General features: G+C 40.9%; 1 protein-coding gene across 2 annotated transcripts in view; it reads right to left on the reverse strand.

Moving 5' to 3' along the window:
• Window positions 1-18,228, reverse strand: part of ANXA7 (annexin A7) — a 28,414-nt gene extending 10,186 nt beyond the window's left edge. The window contains exons 1-8 of one of the 2 annotated variants that reach the window (XM_044239780.1): window positions 18,138-18,228; window positions 12,151-12,205; window positions 10,178-10,382; window positions 8,948-9,058; window positions 7,890-7,954; window positions 7,408-7,473; window positions 589-691; window positions 280-374 (exon numbers count right to left, since the gene is read on the reverse strand). In XM_044239780.1, coding sequence (XP_044095715.1) covers window positions 280-374; window positions 589-691; window positions 7,408-7,473; window positions 7,890-7,954; window positions 8,948-9,058; window positions 10,178-10,382; window positions 12,151-12,204 — 699 coding nt within the window. In that variant the 5' untranslated portion in view covers window position 12,205; window positions 18,138-18,228. The remainder of the gene's footprint in view (window positions 1-279; window positions 375-588; window positions 692-7,407; window positions 7,474-7,889; window positions 7,955-8,947; window positions 9,059-10,177; window positions 10,383-12,150; window positions 12,206-18,137) is intronic. The other variant, XM_044239779.1, reaches the window with a different exon arrangement.
• Window positions 18,229-22,320: the final 4,092 nt, after the last annotated feature.

Below are 22,320 nucleotides of genomic sequence, written 5' to 3' on the forward strand. Positions count from 1 at the left end.
ATCAGTTATGCTATTATGGCCAAAATCTACTTTCTACTGAGCATCTATCCTATATCAGACATCATCTGAGGTACGAGTAAGACTATGAGATCAAGGACTACTCCAAAATTAGAAAGGCTTTTAAAGAGAAATAGTGAACACACCACTCCTGTGGTGTCTGAAATCTAGTCATCTCTACTACGCACCACCAGAACTAATAAAAAGATAGTGTCCAACCTGACATAAATGTAAAGTCTACAGGCCACTATCTGTGGCCAGAAAAGAAAAAAATATATGTACCTTGCCATACATGGTCTTAAAAGCTGCTTTAATTTTTTGCCTCTGATCGTTGGAACGGTTGGCCACAACGTCCACAATTGCCTGCTCGTCTGTCCCTGAAAGAACCATACATGTTTAAGTAAGGATGAACTCTGTCCTGGGTATTCCTTGACAACATCTCTTAGATGCTTACAAGGTGCCTGGTGCCAGATTACACTGAGCCATGTGCACAGGTGGACACATAAATTTGACTTGTAATATAAAGCTTATTTGTACTTTAGATTCAATCAATCAAAATTATAAATAAGATTAAAAACCTGTTTTCCTTACCAAAACCTTTCATTGCTTTACGAAGAATTTCTGCATCTCTCATGGCATCAAAGTTGGCAGCTGGTCGGACTGTTCCTTGAGTTCCCTGAGTCATCGCAGCAGGCTGAAACACAAGGCACAAAATCCAACTCAGTTATTGTGCTAATCATTTCATAATATAAAAATACATCAGGGCACCTGGATGGCTCAGTCTGTTAAGTGCCTGCCTTCAGCTCACGTCAGGATCCCAGAGTCCCAGAATTGAGCCCCCAAATCCAGCGCCCTGCTCGGTGGGGAGTCTGCTTCTCCCTCTCCCTTTGCCTCTCCCCCTCCTCCAGCCACTTTCTCTTGCACTCTCCCAAATAAATAAAATTTAAAAAAAAATAGATCAAATCAAATCATCATATTGTACACCCAAAACTAATACAATGTTACAGATCACTCATATCTCAATAAAATTGGGGAAAAAAGAAACATGAAAAAATACTCAAAATCTTTAGTAGAAGAAATATAAATTTAAAAAAAAAAAGTCAGGACTCTCTGCTGTCAAGAAGACAACTTAAGACTTCCCCAGTCACCACTCTTAGTCAAGAAGGCCATGTTTAAGTTTTAGGACAAAGGACATGAGTATTTTATTATGAAGGCTCATTCTGGAGCAGGCAAGAAAGACCTATTCTCTACCTGCCAAAAAACAGCTAAATGCCAAACTTTTAGGAGAGAAGAAAGTCAAGCTTGTGAAACTTGCCAAAATCTGAGTCTTGAGATCGATCCCTGGATAGTGTGAGATGAGCAGCAGTGTTTGATTTAAAGACAAGAATATAAGGGCGCCTGGGTGACTCAGTGGGCTGGGCCGCTGCCTTCGGCTCAGGTCATGATCTCAGGGTCCTGGGATCGAGTCCCACATCGGGCTCTCTGTTCAGCAGTGAGCCTGCTTCCCTTCCTTTCTCTCTGCCTGCCTCTCTGCCTACTTGTGATCTCTCTCTGTCAAATAAATAAATAAAATCTTTAAAAATATATATATATAATAAGGGTTTTAGTTAAGTAGACCTTGAGCTGCCCAATGAGGTTTCGGACAAGCAATATAATTTTTTTTTTTAAGATTTACTTGAGAGCACACAAGCAAGGGGGAGGGACAGAGGGAGAAGCTGATTCCCCTGCTGAGGAGGGAACCCAATACAGGGCTCAATGCCAGCACCCTGAGATCATGATGAGCTGAAGGCAGACGCTTAACCGAGACATCCAGGTGCCCCCAGGCAATATAATTTTGACAATATCTCTGATTTCTTCTACAGGCCCTCATTATCAAAGATGAAATAAATGTTTTATAATAAGAAAGCACAAAATGAAAGGGAACAATGATCGGAGATTCTGGGAGGTAGAATATTCTTCATTGATGACATAGGAAATAAACCAGAAAGCAAAATAGGGACTGTATTTTAAAAATGCAAATCTATGGGGAAATTTAAGAATCATTATAACAAATGCCATGGTAGTAACTGTTTCTGGAGAGAAATATCAATGGATGCTAAAATTATTAAAAGTATGATACAAACCAAGGTATTTGCATAGTTTGTAACAGTATATATAGTAGAAAACTTGGCAGACCCAAGTGATCAAAATCAATCATTTCCAGTAACAGAATAAGTCTCCTGATATATAATGCACTGGGGATCCAAGATCATTTCTGTGATATTCCCTCCAAAATGGCAAAACCTAACCTTAGTCATGAGAAAGTATCAGACAAACCAAAACCAAGGAATTTTCTACAAAATAACTGGTAGTAGTAGCAGCACTCTTTAAAAGTGTGAAGGTCATGAACAATAAAAACTAAAGAATTCTGTCACATTAAAGGAAACTTAAGGGTGTTTCACTTAAGGGTGAAGCCTGGTTGGCTCAGTGGGTTAAGCCTCTGCCTTCGGCTCAGGTCATGATCCCAGGGTCCTGGGATTGAGCCCTGCATCGGCCTCTCTGCCCAGCAGGGAACCTGCTTCCCCTTCTCTCTCTGCCTGCTACTCTGCCTACTTGTGATCTCTGTCAAATAAATAAAATCTTTAAAAAAATTTAAAAAAGGAAACTTAAGAGGGGTGCCTGGCTGGTTCAGTCAGTAGAGCATGTGACTCTTGATCTCAGGGTCTTGAGTTTGAGACCCATGTGGGGCAGAGGGACTACTAAAAAATAATAAAATAAAAATGGGGGGGAGGGACACCTGGGTGGCTCAGTTGGTTAAGCAGCTGCCTTCGGCTCAGGTCATGATCCCAGCATCCTGGGATCGAGTCCCACATCAGGCTCCTTGCTCAGCAGGGAGCCTCCTTCTCCCTCTGCCTCTGCCTGCCATTCTGTCTGCCTGTGCTCGCTCTCTTTCCCTCGCTCTCTCTCTCTGATAAATAAATAAAATATTTTTTTTTAAAAAATGGGGGGGGAGGAAACTTAATAGATATGATGATAAATGTAATGTTTCATACTGGATTTGATCCTGAACCAGAAAAGGAGGTCATTATTGGGACAACTGGTAAAACCTGAATAAGGTCTATAAGCTGGGTTATATTATTATATCATTGTTATTTCCTGATTTTGATCACTGTGTTGTGTTTATGTATTTAGTTAATATTGGAAGATCTGGGTAAAGGGTATACAGGAATTCTATGTACAACTTTTAAAAAATTTGTCAGAGAGGGACGCCTGGGTGGCGCAGTTGGTTGGACGACTGCCTTCGGCTCAGGGCGTGATCCTGGAGTCCCGGGATCGAGTCCCACATCGGGCTCCCAGCTCCATGGGGAGCCTGCTTCGCTCTCTGACCTTCTCCTCGCTCATTCTCTCTCACTGTCTCTCTCTCTCAAATAAATAAATTAAAAAAAAAAAATCTTTAAAAAAAATTTGTCAGAGAGAGCGAGTGAGCACAAGCAGGAGAAGCTGCAGGCAGAGGCAGAAGCAAGCTCCCCACTGTCCAAGGAGCTCAACCTGGGACTTGATCCCAGGACCCCAGGATCATGAACTGAGCCAAACGCAGACACCCAATCATCTGAACCACTCAGGCATCCCTACAGTTTTTTGTTTAAAGATTTTATTTATTTATCTGACACACACAGAGAGAGAGAATGAACACAAGCAGGAGAGCAGCAGGCAGAGGGAGAGGGAGAAGCGGCTCCTGGGGGAGCAGGAAGCCCAATGCAGGGTTTGATCCCAGGACTCTGGGATCATGATCTGAGCTGAAGGCAGACACTTAGCTGACTGAGCTACTCAGAATCCCCCTATATACAATCTTTACAACTTTTTTTAAGTCTGAAATTATTTGAAAATTTAAAAATACACAGCTAGGAAACAATTCAATAGTTTTCTTAAACTATTCAAATCAGGGCCTAAGAGAGACGGGATGAAGGGAGATGATATCCCACCACAGTTTCTTAAAACTGAATTTTTTTTTTTTTAAAGATTTTATTTATTTGACAGGGAGAGACACAGCAAGAGAGGGAACACAGCAGAGAAAGTGGGAGAGGGAGAAGCAGGCTTCCCGCTGAGCAGAAAGCCCGATGTGGGGCTCGATCCCAGGACTCTGGGACCATGACCTGAGCAGAAGGCAGAGGCTTTAACCCACTGAGCCACCCAGGCGCCCCAAAACTGAATTTTTTTTTTTGAAGATTTATTTGACAGAGATCACAAGTCGGCAGAGAGGGAGGCAGAGAGAGAGGGGAAAGCAGACTCCCCACTGAGCAGAGAGTCCAATGAGGGGCTCAATCCCAGGACCCTGGGATCATGACCTGAGCCGAAGGTAGAGGCTTTAACCCACTGAGTCACCCAGGTACCCCAAAACTGAATTTTAATAATATATTTTATTTAACTCATTATCTCTCAAATGTAATTTAAAGATGTATTCAACATGACTGCAAAATGTAAAATGACTGAAACTGCATTTAAAGTTATACTCACTGAATACAGCAATATGCCAGCAACTACAGGAGCGAAGTAAAAGGGGATAAAGGGAACAAACCATCTTTTAGCAAACATTTGTAGGGTCAATAATTTCTCACACTTACCTATATTCTCAAACCAACATTTTTTTCTAACAACCATCCCATACTCTGAAGTTTCTAAGCCAGGAATGTAAGCAAGGAACTAACAAATACTTATATAGTGGTTTTAAGAAAAAACTGAAACCATTATCAACTCCAAATATTCAAGTATACATTTTTTTTTTCAACATAAGCCTTTACATGAGTCTAAGCAAGTTTCCTTTGATGTAACCACCTTCATTAAAACCTAAGTAGGGCAAAAAGCCTTTGTTTATAATACACTGGACTAGGCAGTGAGAGAAACTAACCCTCAACATGTACTATTTGATGAGTCTCATTTTCTGTTATCCTCTTCTTTCTCAAAAAACAAACAAAAACTGGGATGTCTGGGTGAACAGTTGGTTAAGCATCTGATTCTTGGTTTCGGCTCAGATGGTGACTGCAGTGTCATGACAGCAAACACAGAGTCCACTTGAATTTCTCTCTCCCTCTCTCTCTGCCCCTACCCCTACACTATGGGGGCTCTCTCTCTCAAATAAACGGGGTGCCTGGGTGGTGTAGTGGTTTGGCGCAGGTTTGGCTCAGGTCAGGATCTTGGGGTCGTAAGATCAAGCCCCAGGTCAAGCTCCCCACATAGCATGCAATCCACTTAAAACTCTCTGCCATTTCCCACCACATATGCATTTGTGTGTGTGCTAAAATCAATCGATCAATCAATCTTAAAAAAATAAATCTTGGGGCGCCTGGGTGGCTCAGTGGGTTAAGCCGCTGCCTTCGGCTCAGGTCATGATCTCAGGGTCCTGGGATCGAGTCCCGCATAGGGCTCTCTGCCCAGCAGGGGCCTGCTTCCCTTCCCCTCTCTGCCTGCCTCTCTGCCTACTGTGATCTCTCTCTGTCAAATAAATAAATAAAATATTTAAAAAAAAAAAAAGAAAAGAAAAGAAAATAAATAAATAAATAAATAAATAAATAAATCTTGGGGCGTCTGGGTGGCTTAGTTGTTAAGCATCTGCCTTCAGCTCAGGTTATAATGCCAGGGTCCTGGGATCAAGTCCCCATCAGGTTCCCTGCTTGGCAGGAAGCCTGCTTCTCCCTCTGCCACTCCCCCTGCTTGTGTTCCCTCTCTCACTGTCTCTCTGTCAAATAAATAAATAAAATCTTTTTAAAAACTACTCCATTTTTCATCTGTAGGAAAAAAATGGAATTGTCTTATTCTATGTTAAAAGTCTACATTTGAAGTGAATCTTCATCAAAAATACTATCCTTCAGCCATTACACTGAATTAAAGGAAATCAGGGTCTATGTTCTAGAGGTCAAAACTCAAACTAGGAAAAATTTCTCAGCACAGCAAAGCCCACACTATCTGCCACCAAAAATTCCACCCTTCAACATTCATGTGATGCCAACCTTCCTGCTGAAAAACAAAATTTGGGTCAATCAGGAAAGGTCACCTGACCCAAATGCCCAAACAAGACAGAAATTTTCATCTTCCTAAACACACACACACATACATACACACCCTCTACATGAGGACTTTCGGTGACAGGGAGCTCTCTCCTCACAAGGCAGCCTGCTCCACTTCCATGTAAAAGATCTTCCAAAATCTACCACTCAGTAAACTTCCACCTACTGGTTTTAGTTCTATCTTAAGGTAATAATTGTTACACAGGAGTTGCACGTGCATGTGTGTTTCATTTTTAGTGTCTTATGTTTGAAAATCTTTTATATTCAGTCATAAAATGTTTCTAAAACTACGAGCATGCTTAAGCTAAAATAAAATTAAAATTCTCATACATTACTAAAAGTTACAGATTTATAATAAATCTAAAGTTTTATAGTTATTTATTTATATATAAATTATATATTTATATACATACTAAATAAATGTAAAGTTACAGATTTATAATATGATTAAAGATCAATTTCAATTTAAAAAGGATCAAAAACAGATTTAAAAAGGATCAAAAGCAATTCTCTATGTGCTTTGGAGGAATATCATTTACAGTATCAGCCAACAGCACTGTGTGACAGGAAGACCACTGGTCTGAGAGTCAGAAGACCTAGATCTAGTCTTAGCTTTGTCTTTCACTAGCTGTGTGGCTCTGGACAAGTTTCTTAATCTCTCTGGAGCTCAAATACCTTAAATCAAGAAAGTAAACCAGAAAACAGCTAACATGTTTCGCTTCTACCTCTGTAACCCCCCTCCCAGGCCAGCTTTAAAAAAGTTTGAAAATGGGACGCCTGGGTGGCTCAGTTGGTTGGACGACTGCCTTCGGCTCAGGGCGTGATCCTGGAGTCCCGGGATCGAGTCCCACATCAGGCTCCCAGTTCCATGGGGAGTCTGCTTCGCTCTCTGACCTTCTCCTCGCTCATGCTCTCTCTCACTGTCTCTCTCTCTCAAGTAAATAAATAAAATCTTTAAAAAAAGTTTGAAAATGATAGATCTTTATGAAGAAATAATACGTTAATAAATAAGAAAATCAAGATAAAGAGAAGCATAAAAGTATACTGTTTGTGTTCCTGGTAACTTGCATAATATAAAAGAATTAACAAGACAATTAAAAACTAAACAGTATTAAAATAAAGGGCTACACAGAGATGGGGCAAATATTTGATATATGGGAGACCTCCCAGGGCTATTAAGGAATCAATTCAACAAACATTAATTGGCTATGATGGTTAAAGCCTTGTCAAGCACTAAAAGGACAAAATGATAAATCAGATATTGAGTCCTCAAGGAAGCTGTGAGAGACAAATACATGAGAAACCAGAAAGTAATGAAGGCACATACAGGATACCTAGTAATTAGTGAACATTAGAAAACCTTACTCACTTCACTGTTATAATCCAAAGAAACAGGAGAGAAAACAGGATAGGAAGGAAAGGATTCTGTATTGATCTGAAAAAAGAGTAGAACATTATGAGGGTAAAAAGAGAAAACAAATCCACACTTTCTCAAACACTGCCAGAAATACCAATTACTCAGTCACACAAGTTCATAGTTTTAACTGTCAGCAAGGGGAGAAGAAAAAGAAAACCAATACCAAGAACCCAAGTGAATCTCTATGGAAAAGTTATGAGTATCATCACCTGTGGGAAGAGACCTATACTTGTCTTCTTAAAATCAGTACACACAGCAAAAGATGGACCGAAGTGCGCAATAAGTCTACCAGAGCAAAGATTAGAATCTTAAGTGACTATAATAAACCATCTACTCTGCTTCTTGGAAATCTCTAATGTCAGCAAAGGAGTGGTGCCCTTCTTTGGCATTATCCAATTAAATTGGATGAAATATAAAGACAGGAGCAGAAATACCTGACTTGGGTAAGGAGCTTGTCCTCCAGGATACTGAGAAGGCATCTGCCCTCCAGGAAAGCCACCTACACATTAAAAAAATAAAATAAAATAAAATAAACAGGTCTTAAAAGATTTAATTTTTCAAAACAGCATTGACTACTATGAATATGGAAAAGATATGAGAACATTCACACCATGTTAGTTACTAGGATAAACTTTTTATTTATTTTTTTAAGATCTCTTTTATTTATTTGACAGAGCGACACAGTGAGAGGGAACACGAGCATGGGGAGCAGTAAAGGGAGAAGCAGGCTCCCCGCTGAGCAGGGAGCCTAATGCAGGACTCAATCCCAGGACCCCAGGATCATGACCTGAGCCCAAGGCAGATGCTTAACGACTGAGCCACACAGGCACCCCAGGATAAACTTTTTATTATTACAGTTCACTGAACCGAAAACCAACTTTGGTGGGGCGCCTGGGTTTAGCAACTGCCTTCGGCACAAGTCATGATCCCAGAGTCCTGGGATTGAGCCCCACATCTGCTCCCTGCTCAGAGAGGAGCCTGCCTTTCTCTCTCCTTCCACCTGCCACTCCCCCTGCTTGCGCTCTATCAAATAAATAAAAATTCTAAAAAAACAGAAAGAATACCAAATTTGGTCATAAGAACCTTTTAAAACATTTCATGTTCTACACAATTTAACAAATAATCCTTTTTTTTCTTTAAACACTCAAAGCAAACTAAATTCTGATTCCATCTGAAAAGGATGTCAGGACATAGTTCTGAGAGTTTAGGAGTGGTATGGGAGTGAGCAGAGAAGCTTCTAAATGTTTTGCTTTTTTGGCTTTGGAACAGATATTTTGTAATTGAAAAAGTGGGTACTTATTTCCATCTTACTGATTAAACTTTTCCAACAAATTAGTCCATTTCACAAAACCATGTATTTAAAATTATTTATAGAAGTACTTAGAATAAAGTTTACTGAAGACTACCCCAAACATAAACTAAGTTCTCTCAATGGCAACTGAAAGATTTAAGACAACATACTATTGTTTATCTCTGGATAGTTGGTACCTACCAGGTAGTGGGACCTGTGCTGGGCTGCCACCATAAGACTGTGAGGGCGGCTGTGGATAGCCAGAAAAGCCTGCTCCACCTGGTGGGGCGCCAAACCCTTGACCTGGAGGAACTAGAAAAAAGAATAAATATAGTGACAGTTCTTATGATTGAAGAGTCAACTTTAGGAAAATATCTACTAAGAACAGTGGGGAAAAATAGGCTATTAATGCTATAACAGCAGTCTCTTCTGGTCTAAATTCAACTTACCAATTCCTTCTCCATTACAAAATTTTTATCTCATTCATCTGCGTAAATAACTTATAATACAGAAGTGCTAAGCTTTTTTACCTTTTAACAAAGCTGTCTTAAAGATCACAATCATGCTAACTGAACTGAACTTAATCAGTTCTTAAGATTACAAATAACCAACATGATGCCTTGGTAGCTCAGTCAGTTAAGTGTCTGCCTTCAACTCAGGTCTTGATCCTGGGGTCCTGGAATCAAGTCCCACATTGGGCTCCTTGTTCAGCAAGGAGTCTGCTTCTCCTTCTGCCTACCGCTCCCCCTGCTTGTTCTCTCAATCTCTCTCTCTGACAAATAAATAAATAAAATCTTTAAAAAAAAAAAAAACAAGCAAACAGTTATATACTGGTCCTTTTTTTTACCATGAGATTTTTTTTTTAAAGATTTTATTTATTTATTTGACAGAGAGAGAGATCACAAGTAGGCAGAGAGGCAGGCACAGAGAGAGAGAGGGAAGCAGGCTGCCCGCTGAGCAGAGAGCCTGATGCGGGACTCGATCCCAGGACCCTGAGATCATGACCTGAGCCGAAGGCAGCAGCTTAACCCACTGAGCCACCCAGGTGCCCCTACCATGAGATTTATTCTTTTTTCACAACAGAATTTTTTTTTTAAGATTTTATTTATTTATTTGACAGAGGCAGGCAGAGAGAGAGAAGGAAGCAGGCTCCCCGCTGAGCAGAGAGCCCAATGTGGGGCTCGATCCCAGAACCTTGGAATCATGACCTGAGCCGAAGGCAGAGGCTTTAACCCACTGAGCCACCCAGGCGCCCCTCACAACAGAATTTTTAAGACTGTTTCCAGCTTTCGTACTCCCTAAGAACCTTTATCCCTCTATCTTGCCAGCTAGGTTCTTACTATCTTCGATAGAAAGTAGGCTAAGAGCATCTCTGACCCCATACAAAAAAGGCAACCCAAATCATCACTAATGCCACAACCCATTACTCACCTCCTGGATAGGATGGAGCTCCCCCTGGTGGTGGGGCACCAGGATAACCTCCGGGGGCTGGATAACCTCCAGGGGCGGGGTAGCCTCCAGCTCCAGGGTAGCCACTACTTGGGGCTGGGGGGTAGGCCCCTCCTCCCACTGGAGGAAAGCCACTAGGATAAGGATACTGACCCGGAGGGGGAAAAGACGACTCCTGACCTGCAGGCTGCAAAAATAAGAAAATTTTTCAAATGAATGTGATTACACAGAAATATGACCCACCTAAAAAAAAAGAAACAGCAGTAATTGTTAAGGTCTAGATTTTCTTTTACATCTTAAAAATCCCACTAAAAGTCTCAGTATCTTCTACTAGTTTACCAGTCAGGACACTTGCTTATCAGAACTCAGTTAAATTTTACTTAAATTCAGTGTCAGGCAAGAGGGGTCTGTTTCTCTATTGGGGAGTAAGAACTAGACTCTCTACAAACCTCAAGGCTTCCAGAAAAACTAATAAAGCTCATCAGTTTCTTCATTTTTCTAGCACCTGGAAATATGAGAAAGATATAGCTCTCTACCCTAAAGAGAATTCACAGCTCTCTTGTAACACACCTGAACCTGTTGCATAATAGGAAAAAAAAAAAAAAGAAAGAAGAAAACTGACCTGAGTCATACATAGGGTGTGACATTTTGGAGCCCAGTTCAGACTAGACAATGTCTGAGAGTGGCAGAGACTGTCACATATTCACCGAACTTTCTCCTCTGGCCATAAAGCTAGACTACCTTTCCCAGACTCCCCTGCAGTTAAGTAGAATATGACTGAGTATTGGTGAATGAGCAGAGACAGAAGTGATATACACCACTTCCAGCCTGGCCCCTAAAAACCTGTGCAATCCTCTATATGCTCTCATCCTCTTTTCCTTCATTGGCCAAATGGAAGCAGAGAATCCAGGGGAAGACTCTATGGCACTAGAGGATGGAAGAGCCAGTGTGTGGAAGGGGCCTGGGAACCTGAGAGACTACATGGACTAAAGCCTCCTTGATTCCTCCCACCCTCCCACCTTCCCACCTTCCCACCTTCCCACCACTGATTTCTAGGAACTAAAGTAGTAAGAAATAAGTTTTTATTGTGTAAAGTCACTTAGAGGTTGGGGTTGTAGTTTCAGAAATTAACCCACACTGACAAAATGGTGGCCAGAGTCCAGTTCAGGATATAGGAGCCTGGGAACATAGTCATAATTCTCATTCACTCCTATGATAAATTCAGGAGAGCTATTTATTCATTTTACTAAAGGACTCACACATTCTCATTAACCTGCATAGGCCTCTCTTTGTATTCTTCCAGAGTTAGAAAGAAGCCTTACACAGTTAGGGAGTATAAAACTGAAATGCATAATTCTCACTTAAATGTCTCAGCTGTGAGTTTAGTCCTCACAGTCCAGACATCAACAAGGCAGAACCTAGTAGCACATTTATGAAATGAATTTCAAATACTCAGTCTCAGAAATACAAATCCAGGGACCTTTAATCTACTGCAATTTGCTGAGTCAAGCCCTTCTTAATTATTTTAAACTTTCTAACACAAAGGTTAAAAACCAGTGACTCATGGGATGGATTTAACTTACATATATGTTATTGGCTCATACAACACTTAACCTTTAAAAATATTAATTTTCCACTTCAAAAAGATGAGGCAATTTCACATCAAATCCACATTTCAGGTTTTACTTGAAGAAATGGGGTATTAGCAACACTGAGTCAGCCTCCCACCATGGCTTGGGCTACAGCGAGTAGCTGCTGGCTTTCCTTAGTGAGGCAAGTGCCCTCTCATTCATCCATAATACCCACCCAACACACTTCTTTTACTCAGTATCTCTGGGCAATTGAGATTATGACCCCTGTTCTAGCGAACCAGTAACATCTGTCACGGACTAGTCTTATACAATGCTGGTTCCGAGTACACAAGCTATGTGACTGTTTAAAGTGGCAATACTTACAGGATATCCAGGGAAAGGTGGGTAGCCTGTTGGGGGATAGCCTGGGTATGACATTCTGTAACAACAAAAAAAGTCCTCTGTAATTTTTTTTGTAAGGGTTAAGTCCTTTGAAGATATATATTGTCATACAGTTTTATACCTTCTCTCAAAAGAGTCTGTCAGGCATTCAATGGGTAGATAGTAAAGGTATAAGCAAAGTTTGTAAAATGCTTCTTCGTTTCACCATTCACACCAGTATAATCAGTAAAGCATAGTAAGTGTTCCAACTTCATTCTCCTCATACCACACAATCTGTCATATCTGAATACTACTAGTACTATTACTTGTGGAATATTTACAGACTATCTTTTAAGCCAAATAATTTTTCACTTAAATTTATTTTATGATTACTTCATATCACTTCCATAAATGGAAAACTTATGATAGCTTCTTGAGAAGGTAACATTAAAATGAACATGTACATATTAAAATAAAGGCTTTTCAGGTGCCACAGATATCCCCTTATTTGGTGATGCAACATTATGGGAAACAATGGTTAAGAGTTAACATTCTGGGGGTGCTGGGTGGCTCAGTTGGTTAAGTATCTGCCTTCGGCTCAGGTCCTGATCCCAGGGTCCTGGGATCCAGCCCCACCTCAGGCTCCTTGCTCAGCAGGGAGCCTGCTTCTCCTTCTCTCGCTGTCCTGCTCTGTCGAATAAATAAATACAATCTTTGGGGGGGGGGGAAGTTAGCATTCCATAGTCACACAAACCTTTTTGTAACTTAATCAAAAGGAAAGTTAGTGGTGTAAGAAACCCCAAAGATTCAACACTCAGCTGCAGTAATTACTAATTCATGGCCAATTTTTTTCTCAGTACTCTCACTCATCTCCTATCACTCCACTGGATTTTTCTGAAGCAAATCCCAGGCATGTTACCATTTTAACCTATACATGCTTCACTCTATATACCTACAAACATAACTTTTTTTAATTAACAGGGCTGTTTTTAAAATAAAACCATAATATCATCAATATGTCAGTGTTCAAATTTCTATTGTCTTTTAAGTATTTTTACTGTTTTTTATTTTGTACTTGTTTATTATGGAAAATTCAAAAATTTTAGAATACTGTTAGATTGAACTACATGGCATTACTGAAATCCTGTTTTAACATACAAATTTGTTGTGGTTCAACCTGATATAATGAAAGTTCACATAACCTTCATATTCAGTTTCAATAATTATGAAGTCATAGTTAATTCTATTGCACTGGTACCCTTCCCTAGGTTTTTTTTTTTTTTTTAAGATTTTATCTATTTGAGAGAGAGCATAAGCGGGGGGTGGGGTGGGGGTGCGTAGGAGAGGACAAGCAGACTCCCCATGGAGCACAGAGCCCACATGGGTCTTGATCTCAGGACTCTGAGATCATGACCTGAGCCAAAGTCAGCCACTTAACTGACTGAGCCACCCAGGTGCCCCTTCCCTAGATCACTTTAAAGCAATTCCCTAGACATCATATCCCTTTACTCATAAATATGTCAATATACTATCTGTAAAAAGAAGACTCTTTTAAGCCATAGTTATTTACCAATACTGTATCTTAAAAATTTAATTTCCTATTATCAGATGTCCACTCAGTGTTCAAATTTACCCAAATGTCTTAAAATAATTTTCACAGTTTGGTTGTTCAAATCAGTATACAAATAAGGTCCATATAGTCTATTCATTTGGCATGTCTCTTAAATCTCTTGTAAAAGCCTCACCTCTCCTATTTTTTTTTCCGCGCAGCTTACTTGTTGAAGGAACTGACAGTTTGTCTTGAAATCTCCCTCTATCTGGATTTTGCCAATTGACTCTCCATGATAATCTTTAACAGTTATTTACTTACTACAAATTTGTAGTCAGGTCTAGAAGGTTGATCAGATTACTTTTTTGGCAGGCATACTTAGAAAATATTGTTTGCTTCTATCAGGGAACACATAAATGATCAGCCGTCTTTCTTTTTCATGGTTGAGAATCAATGCCTAGATCTAATTCTATCATTTTTTTCTTCATTTATTATCTGCAATCTTTGAGAAATCTCCTTTTATCAACTCTATGGTTTTCCTGAATTATAGTCCATACTGAGGGATGCCTGGGTAGCACAGTTGTTTAAGTGTCTGACTCTCGATTTTAGCTCAGGTCATGATCTCCAGGTTGTGAGATTGAGCTCTGTGTTAGGCGTGGAGCCTACTTAAGATTCTTTCTCTCCCTCTCTAAAAAGAATAATGAATTCAAAGTGTTTTTCTTCAAAAGGAACTCATTCCTCTTTGGAAATGCAAACAATAACCTATTTATCTGATGATATTAAGAAATTATTACATATTTAGCTGTCATATTGGTATGATTTTTGTGAAGCATCTGATCTTTTAGAGATACACATTGAATATATATAAAATGCTGTAATATCCTGGAATCACTTCAAAATAATATGACAGGGTTGGGCAGGAGTATAGATGAAACTGGATCATCACGAGTGAATTATTTATGCTGGGTGACAAGTATGTGGGTATTCAATACACTCTTCTGTCCACTCTTGCATGTTTAAATTTTTCCATAATAAAGGTTTTTTTAAAAAAGACAGCTCATACAAACCATGAGACTCTTAATCATAGGAAACTGAGGGTTGCTAGAGGGGAGGGGGGGGTAACTGGTGATGTGAGGAGCACTGGATGTTATACACAACTGATGAATCACTGACCTCTACTTCTGAAACTAATAATATACTGTATGTTAACTAATAGAATTTAAACTAAAATAAATAAAACACAGCCCATGTAAAACAAATATAGCCAGGGTGAAGAAAAAAGCCACAAATATATACACATACCTATGTATGTGTGTAAATGCCTTTTGCATTTGAAGAAAATACCACTAACCTAAAACAATAAAAATAAACAGAGGGGGAAAAAACAAACATTCGAAACAATACTGTTTCAGAGCCTGACCATTTCTTTAAAAAAACTACTGGTGATCAGATACAATATGCCTGGCAAATATATCTACATAAAGTCAAATAATCATTTTTTTAGCATCTACCTTAAAACACTGTACTAAGACTGGAGAGTTAAAGGATGATCAGAGGTTTAAACTGTTTTTAAAGGTGATGGATACATTGGCGGGGAAGTTGAACACTACCATGTGCAAAGCAAAAGGTGGGATATAATTGTAAGATGGACAATTATGAAAAAAGAATGAGGACTATATTAAGAAAGAAGCCAGCTAGGAGACCTCCAGTATTGGTGTGGAATTAAATACTCATTTTTTCCCCACCAGATCACTCTTAATATCCTCTATCTAACCAAGAAACAGACTCAACTATAGAGAACAAAGTGATGCTTACTGGGCAGGAGGGTGGGGTGTTAAACAGATGATGGGTGTTGAGGATGGCCCTTGTGATAAGCACACGGTGTTGTGATGAATGACTAAAGTCTACACCTGAAACTAATACCGTATGTATGTTGGCTGATTGGGATTTCAACAAAAACCTGAGGGAAAAAATCCGGTTACTAGTACCACTATTTAAATTACGTATTACTAAGTACAGTAAATAACCCAATGTTTTTCTTTTTCCTTTGAAATGCCTCTTCTACTCTTCCCGTAATTTCTGTTCTCATGGTCATATCCTTAGACCAGGTGTTCATCACTTGGTGCTTATTTTACTAAAATTACTTTTCTATTTATGTCCTTGCATATACTCTCACACTTAAAATTTTCCTGAAATGCTCCTCCCTCAGTATATCACTCTTCAAGTCAAAAGTCCTCAAAGACTGCTGCTGGAGTATCACATGAAAATTCATAGAACTGACATTCAGGTCTTCTTAGTACTGGCTCCAATTTATCTACTCACTTTATCTCTTAACAATATCTAACCTCCAATGTGAAATCTCTACCACTTGAACCATTCCCAAATGCCTTTTCTTCAGCCACTGTTACTAACTGACTTGGCCCTCACGCCTGGGCTCACTCCCCTTCCCTGACTTACCAAGCTCAAATCTCTCTCCCTTCTTTGAACAACGTACTAGACAAAACAGTACTTCTGCAACGTTTATTTTTTTTTTCTTCTTCAACTTTAATGTGTATGTGAATAACTTGGGGATCTTGTTAAAAACCCAAATTCTGCTTCATTTCTGAGATGGGACATGAGATTCTTCCAGGTGATGCTGATGTTCCTGGTCTATGAATCGTATTTTTTAACTCATATATGAAACCATCTCTAAACCACAATAAGTAGGGGGAAAAGGCAAGGTAAAAACTGCATAAACTGCCAATTATAAGTGTAGAAAATACATTTACTTGCTTGTATGTATAAGAGAGTATCTCTGAAGGTATCCTCAAAAAGGTAGCAACCAGGGGTGCCTGGGTGGCTCAGTGGGTTAAGCCACTGCCTTTGGCTCAGGTCATGATCTCAGGGTCCTGGGATTGAGCCCCGCATCGGGCTCTCTGCTCAGCGGGGAGCCTGCTTCCTCCTCTCTCTCTCTCTGCCTGCCTCTCTGCCTACTTGTGATCTCTCTCTGTCAAATAAATAAATAAAATCTTTAAAAAAAAAAAAAAAAAGGTAGAAACCAGTAGCTGCCTCCAAGGAGGCAATTGAGGCATACTGAGAAGGAAAATCAATTTTCAGTGTACTTTTAGCCCTTTTGGAGTTGTGTATTTATCATCTATTCAAAAGGTAGATTTAAAAAGCTTTTTCAAAAAAATAAACAAATTCCAAGGTGACTCAATAAATTACTCATTTTGACCAAGGAGTAATAAGACTATACTGGCAAACAAAATCTTATATATCCTTTTTAACTTTCTCCATCCGTAACTACTTTTAAAAGACTAGAAATCATTCTTGGTTCTCCAAACCAACTCCACCCAGTGAGTCAGCTACTAAAAGGGTTGGGTCTCACTATAGGAGTCTGAAGATGGCAGGAAGCCCAGGAACACAAGAAGCAGCTATCGCAGATCTATGAAACAGAAAGGGCAAATGAAAATGGCCAACAGGAGCTACTACAATTTCCCCAAACCTGCCTCTTGGTGGGAAGGCCGACTTAAATCAGTCATAAAGGGTCTTTGGATAAAAAACTAGAGTAAGGGACAGGGTAGTCAACCATTGCCAGTGAGGACTAAAAAGCAGCTTAAATCTGGAGTGGCCAACATTCTCTCTTCTCCCAGCCACTAGTGCTTGAAACTCCTTCTATGCCTGAGACGTAATTCATTACACTCTAATTATCACATTATCAGATCAGCTTCCTATCAGATAGAAGATACTAGGGTGTTTAAAGGTAGTTAGGACTTCTCATTTCCGTCACTTTTCATGGTGGACATCGGCCACCTCACGCTGTATGGGAAGTGTTCGCTCAGGACAGACGGGCCGGATATCAGCACACTTCTGCGGCTGTTCAGGGAAGAGGAACCAAATCTGGAATGCTATTTCCTAGAACAGCTTCAAGACTATAAACTTGAGACAACGTACAATTTTAGGCTTACGCATTCTGTCCCAGGCCTAGTGAAGCACAGGTCAAATTTCCCAAAATTTGCTGTGTCACCGGAAAATCTAGTCACCAGCCAGACAGCTTTCGTTGCTCCTTGCTGGTTTCCCTACTCAGCCTTCCTCGAGGTCACTTCAGCACGGCCATCCTCTGGCCTCAGTGCCTCCACCTGTGGTCCACCTGCCTGCGCGCGGGGTGTCACTGCTCCCTCTGTTCTCCGAACATCGCATCCGAGTGGCACGGAAGCCGGCCGCCTCGTCTACCCCAAGGCGTGCGCCTTCGCCGGAAAGCCCCCGCGAGAGGAGCCAGGATCCTGAGACCCACACGCGGAGACGCCCGCCGCCCCGGAGGCCCGCAGGCACCTCTACGGAACCCTTATCGCGGGGACACACGCCGGGCCCCGCCATCTCCCAGATGGCGCACCTCAGAGCTGGAAGGAGCGAGGTGACCCAGGAAAGGGGCACACAAAGGGTAGGGGGCGCCGTTCCTCACCTGACCCGAGGGAGCAGCGTCACAGCCCAACCCTGGTCGCCGGCAAGATGGAGCCGGGGGAGGGCCCCGGGAGGCGGAGCGCCAGGGGCCTCCGCCCGAGCCGTTAGGATCGCCGCGGCAGCTGGGAACGCCCCTGCAGCTGGAGGGGGCGGCACGCGGCTCAGCCCCGCTCTTACCGCGCCGCTCCACCCCACCTGCGGGAGGAGACGCACCCTCTTGCTGGACCAGCCAGTTTTATCACATTTCTCCGCCCCAGGGACCATTCCCAATCCCTTTAGGGCTCTCTCAAGTCACAGCGGTTTTAAGGAATCCCACAGCCCTTCCTGTGACGGGCGGTTGAGAAGGGCCACGCACCATCAAGGCCAGGTGCAGCCTCTCGGCCTCTGATGTACCGTCCTCATTGAGATAAAGACCGTGTCTTTTGTTAGATCCCTATGAAATGAATGAAAACTTACTGGAATCCTAGACAGTCAGAACTCGAGATGCATTATAAATCAAAACCACTCCAGACGGGTCGTTGGGTGATTCTAGGTTCCCTTATACTAGAGCCCTAACAGCTGACACAAACACTAGCATTAAACGTTTGAGGTCATTTCAGAGGCTCAGACCGATATCTTAAACTTATTAAAGTTTATTTCAGAGCAAAAACCAGTTAAGCTTTTACAGTGGTTCTCCAAGTATGGTCCTCATACAAGTAGCAGCAATTTGACTAGGAAACTTGATAGAAACGCAGATTTGGGGCTCCACCTTAAATCTACTGACTCAAACTCTGGGGTGGAGCCAAGTAATTTGTTTAACAAACCATCCAGGTGGTTCTAGCACACTTAAGTCTGGGAACTACCAACTTGTCACTCTACTTGCTTTTCTACTCAAAAGCTTCCTCTTGAGGGTGGGCCAGGAATTTGGATTTTATTCTGGTTCCAGTGGGAAGGTACTGGAGAAGTTGAATCAAGGGAATGACATGGACCAATTTATTCTCTAGAAAAATTATTCCCCCAAATGAATGGCCGGCAAAACCCAAGGCAAAAACCAAGTTTTGGCAAAAACCAAAACCCAAGCCAAGTGATCAAATAAGCAGAGCTATATCTCATACTGGAGGAAAAATGGCTCTGATAGACCTGCTGAGATGAGCATGTCAAAATCCAATTTAGGGGGCGCCTGGGTGGTTCAGTGGGTTGAAGCCTCTGCCTTCAGCTCAGGTCATGATCCCAGGGTCCTAGGATCGAGCCCCCACTGGCTCTCTGCTCAGCAGGGAGCCTGCTTCCCTTCCTCTCTCTCTGCCTGCCTCTCTGCCTACTTGTGATCTCTGTTAAATAAATAAATTTTAAAAAAAAACAGAATTCAATTTAGTACTATCCTACAGGATTTTTAATGGTTTTTCATTTCCCTTAAGTCAGTCTTCTTCTATTAAATTGGAAGCACTTTAAGGGCAGAAGCCGTCTCAGATTTCTCAGCAGTTGGCATGAAGGTAGGCATTTCAACTTTTATGTACTCTCACCACCAGATGACTAAATTGGAAATTTTGTGTCACTTGTTACTGTGTGGTTTCTCTCTCCTAATCTGATTCTGAGAGATCTATAACACTTCACCCATCATAATCAATAACCAAACCCTATAGAGTTTACTTTCATGCTTTTTCTATAAAATGTCACAATTTACTTGTTAGAAATTACCTCTTCCCTTTCCATGCCTCCTACTATTGTAAGGGCCTATTTAGTAAGGGAGGCTCCATCTCGGTTGAACAGCCATTTTGTTGCTTAGGCAGTAAAACTTAAACTGACCCTACCCCGCCCCCCAACCGGGAACTTACTTAAAAGCAAGTCGGGGAAACCAGTAGCATTCTACTAGTCGACCAGTCCCTGATAACAGAGCCCAAATACAAGGGCGGGTCAGGTCAGGTGGAGACAACGGAGCCTGAATGGGGGGATGAGTTGGGCCAGGTGGAGACATCCAATCAGTGGAGCACACATACTGTCTCCCTAGCTACCAAGGAAGGGGGCCCCACCTTTGGGGCACCTTTTGGGCGCCAATTCTGACCAAGATGATAGGCTAGTTCAAATAGCTACTATGGGGTGAACTGTAATTCAATTGGCCACCCGTGTGTGACCTAGCATGACTGTGCAGCTTTCTCTGTGTGTTGCAATCTCATTGGCCACCTGGGTGTGGCCAGGCCCAACCACATGGCCTTTGCTCTATAAAAGTTAGTCTGTGAGGAGGCTTGGGGGGGGTCCCCCCTCTCTGTAAAGGTGGCCCCGAACCAGTCGGTTTGATTCTCGATGCTTGGCGCGAAATAAAGCTTTGCTTGACCTTTGCTTTATATCAGTCTCGTTCCTTTGACCACGGACCTAACACTATTACCTTATCTGGCACCCGCATTATCTTGTCTGAACCATGACACATCCAATTGGTTTTTCCATCATCAAATCAATACTTACACAGTATGCTAGCTCAAGGTTTATGTTGCTGTGTAAAATTAAAATGGTATGGATTTAACAATAGGTATCATTTATTAAGTATGAACTATGTGCTAGGCATTGCATTAAATGCTTAGCCAATATTCCCCATTTTTACAGTTTCTAAGATTTTCCCCCCCAGGGGGGAGGGGCAGAAAGAGAAGGGAGAGAGCACCTCAAGCACACTCTGCCCAGCACAGAGCCCAAGCTCAATCCACAACCCTGAGATCATGACCTGAGCCAAAATCAAGACATGGACACTTAAATCAACTGAGCCACCCAGGCACCCCTACCTACACTAAGTCAAAAAAATTTTTTTTGGTAACAGCTTTATGAAGATCTAGTCCACCCAGTACAATTCAAGGGTTTTTAATATGTTCAGCCATATCACCATCAGAATAAATTTTAGAACATTTACATCACCTCCAAAATAAAACCACACCCTTAACCCATTACCTCAATTTCCTCATCCCCCTCGTCCATATGCTGCCACTAATCTACTTTGGTTTCATAGATGTCTATTCTAGACATTTCATATAAATGTATTCATATATTATGTGGTGTTTGTGACTTCTTCCACTTAACATGAACATCAACGAACATGTTTTCAAGGTTCATCCATGTTGTAGCATGAATCAGTAATTCCCTTGTAAGGCCAATATTTCATTACATGGATATACTACATTTTACTTATCCATTCATAAGTTGATGGACATTTGGGTTTTTATCTTTTGACTATTGTGAATAATGCAGCTATGATCATTTGTGCACATGATTTCATTTCTCATGGGACATACCAAGGAGGATAATGGCTGGATCAAATGGTAACTCAATGTTTAACTTCTTGAGTAACTGCCAGACGGTATTCCAAAATGGCTACATCATTTTATATCCCCACCAAGAGTGTATGAGGGTTACAATTGCTCTACACCACCAAAACTTATTTCTCTTTTTAATTATCCTTGTTTTAATGGATGAAGTGCTAATTCATTGTGGTTTTGACTTTTATTTCCTGATGACTAAAGATGTTAAGCACCTTTTCATATGCTTATTGATCATTTGTATATCTTCTTTGGGGAAATACCTATTCAGATATTTGCCTATTTTGTAATTGGATTTTTTTGTTCTTTTATTGTTAGGTTGTGACCGTTCTTTAATATATATTCTGGATATAAGTCCATTATCAGATATGTGGATTACTAATATTTTCTTACATTCTTTTAACTTTCTTGATGGTGTCCTTTCAATAGTTTTTAAATTTGATAAAGCCTAATTTATCTATTTTTATTTTGGTTGCTTATAGGTTTGATATCATATTTAATAAGCCATTGCCCAATCCAGCTTCACAGAGATTTACCCTTATGTTTTCTTCTAAGAGTTGAATAGTTTTAGGTCTTTGATCCATTTTGAGTTAATTTTTGTGTGTTGTGTGTGTGTTGGGGGGGGTCCAACTTCAGCTGGACTGGAGTTAGTTACTGACTAGTTAGTTAGATGCTTAGATGCTTAATGACTGAGCCACCCAGGCACCTCAGAATAAACTTTTTAATATTATAATTTCACTGAATTGAAAACTAACTTCAGCTCACCAACTAACTAACTGATGTTAACATTGGTTAGTTGGTTAGTATGCTATATTAAATTTTTCAGTTGCTATTGAGAGAACTCAGTTCTCTAACTAAGAAGAAATTCTCTTAGTTAGAACTTAGGGTCCAACTTCCTCCTTTTGCATG

This window comes from Neovison vison, chromosome 2 (assembly GCF_020171115.1).
Source record: "Neovison vison isolate M4711 chromosome 2, ASM_NN_V1, whole genome shotgun sequence".
In the NCBI taxonomy this organism is placed as follows: Eukaryota; Metazoa; Chordata; class Mammalia; order Carnivora; family Mustelidae; genus Neogale; species Neogale vison.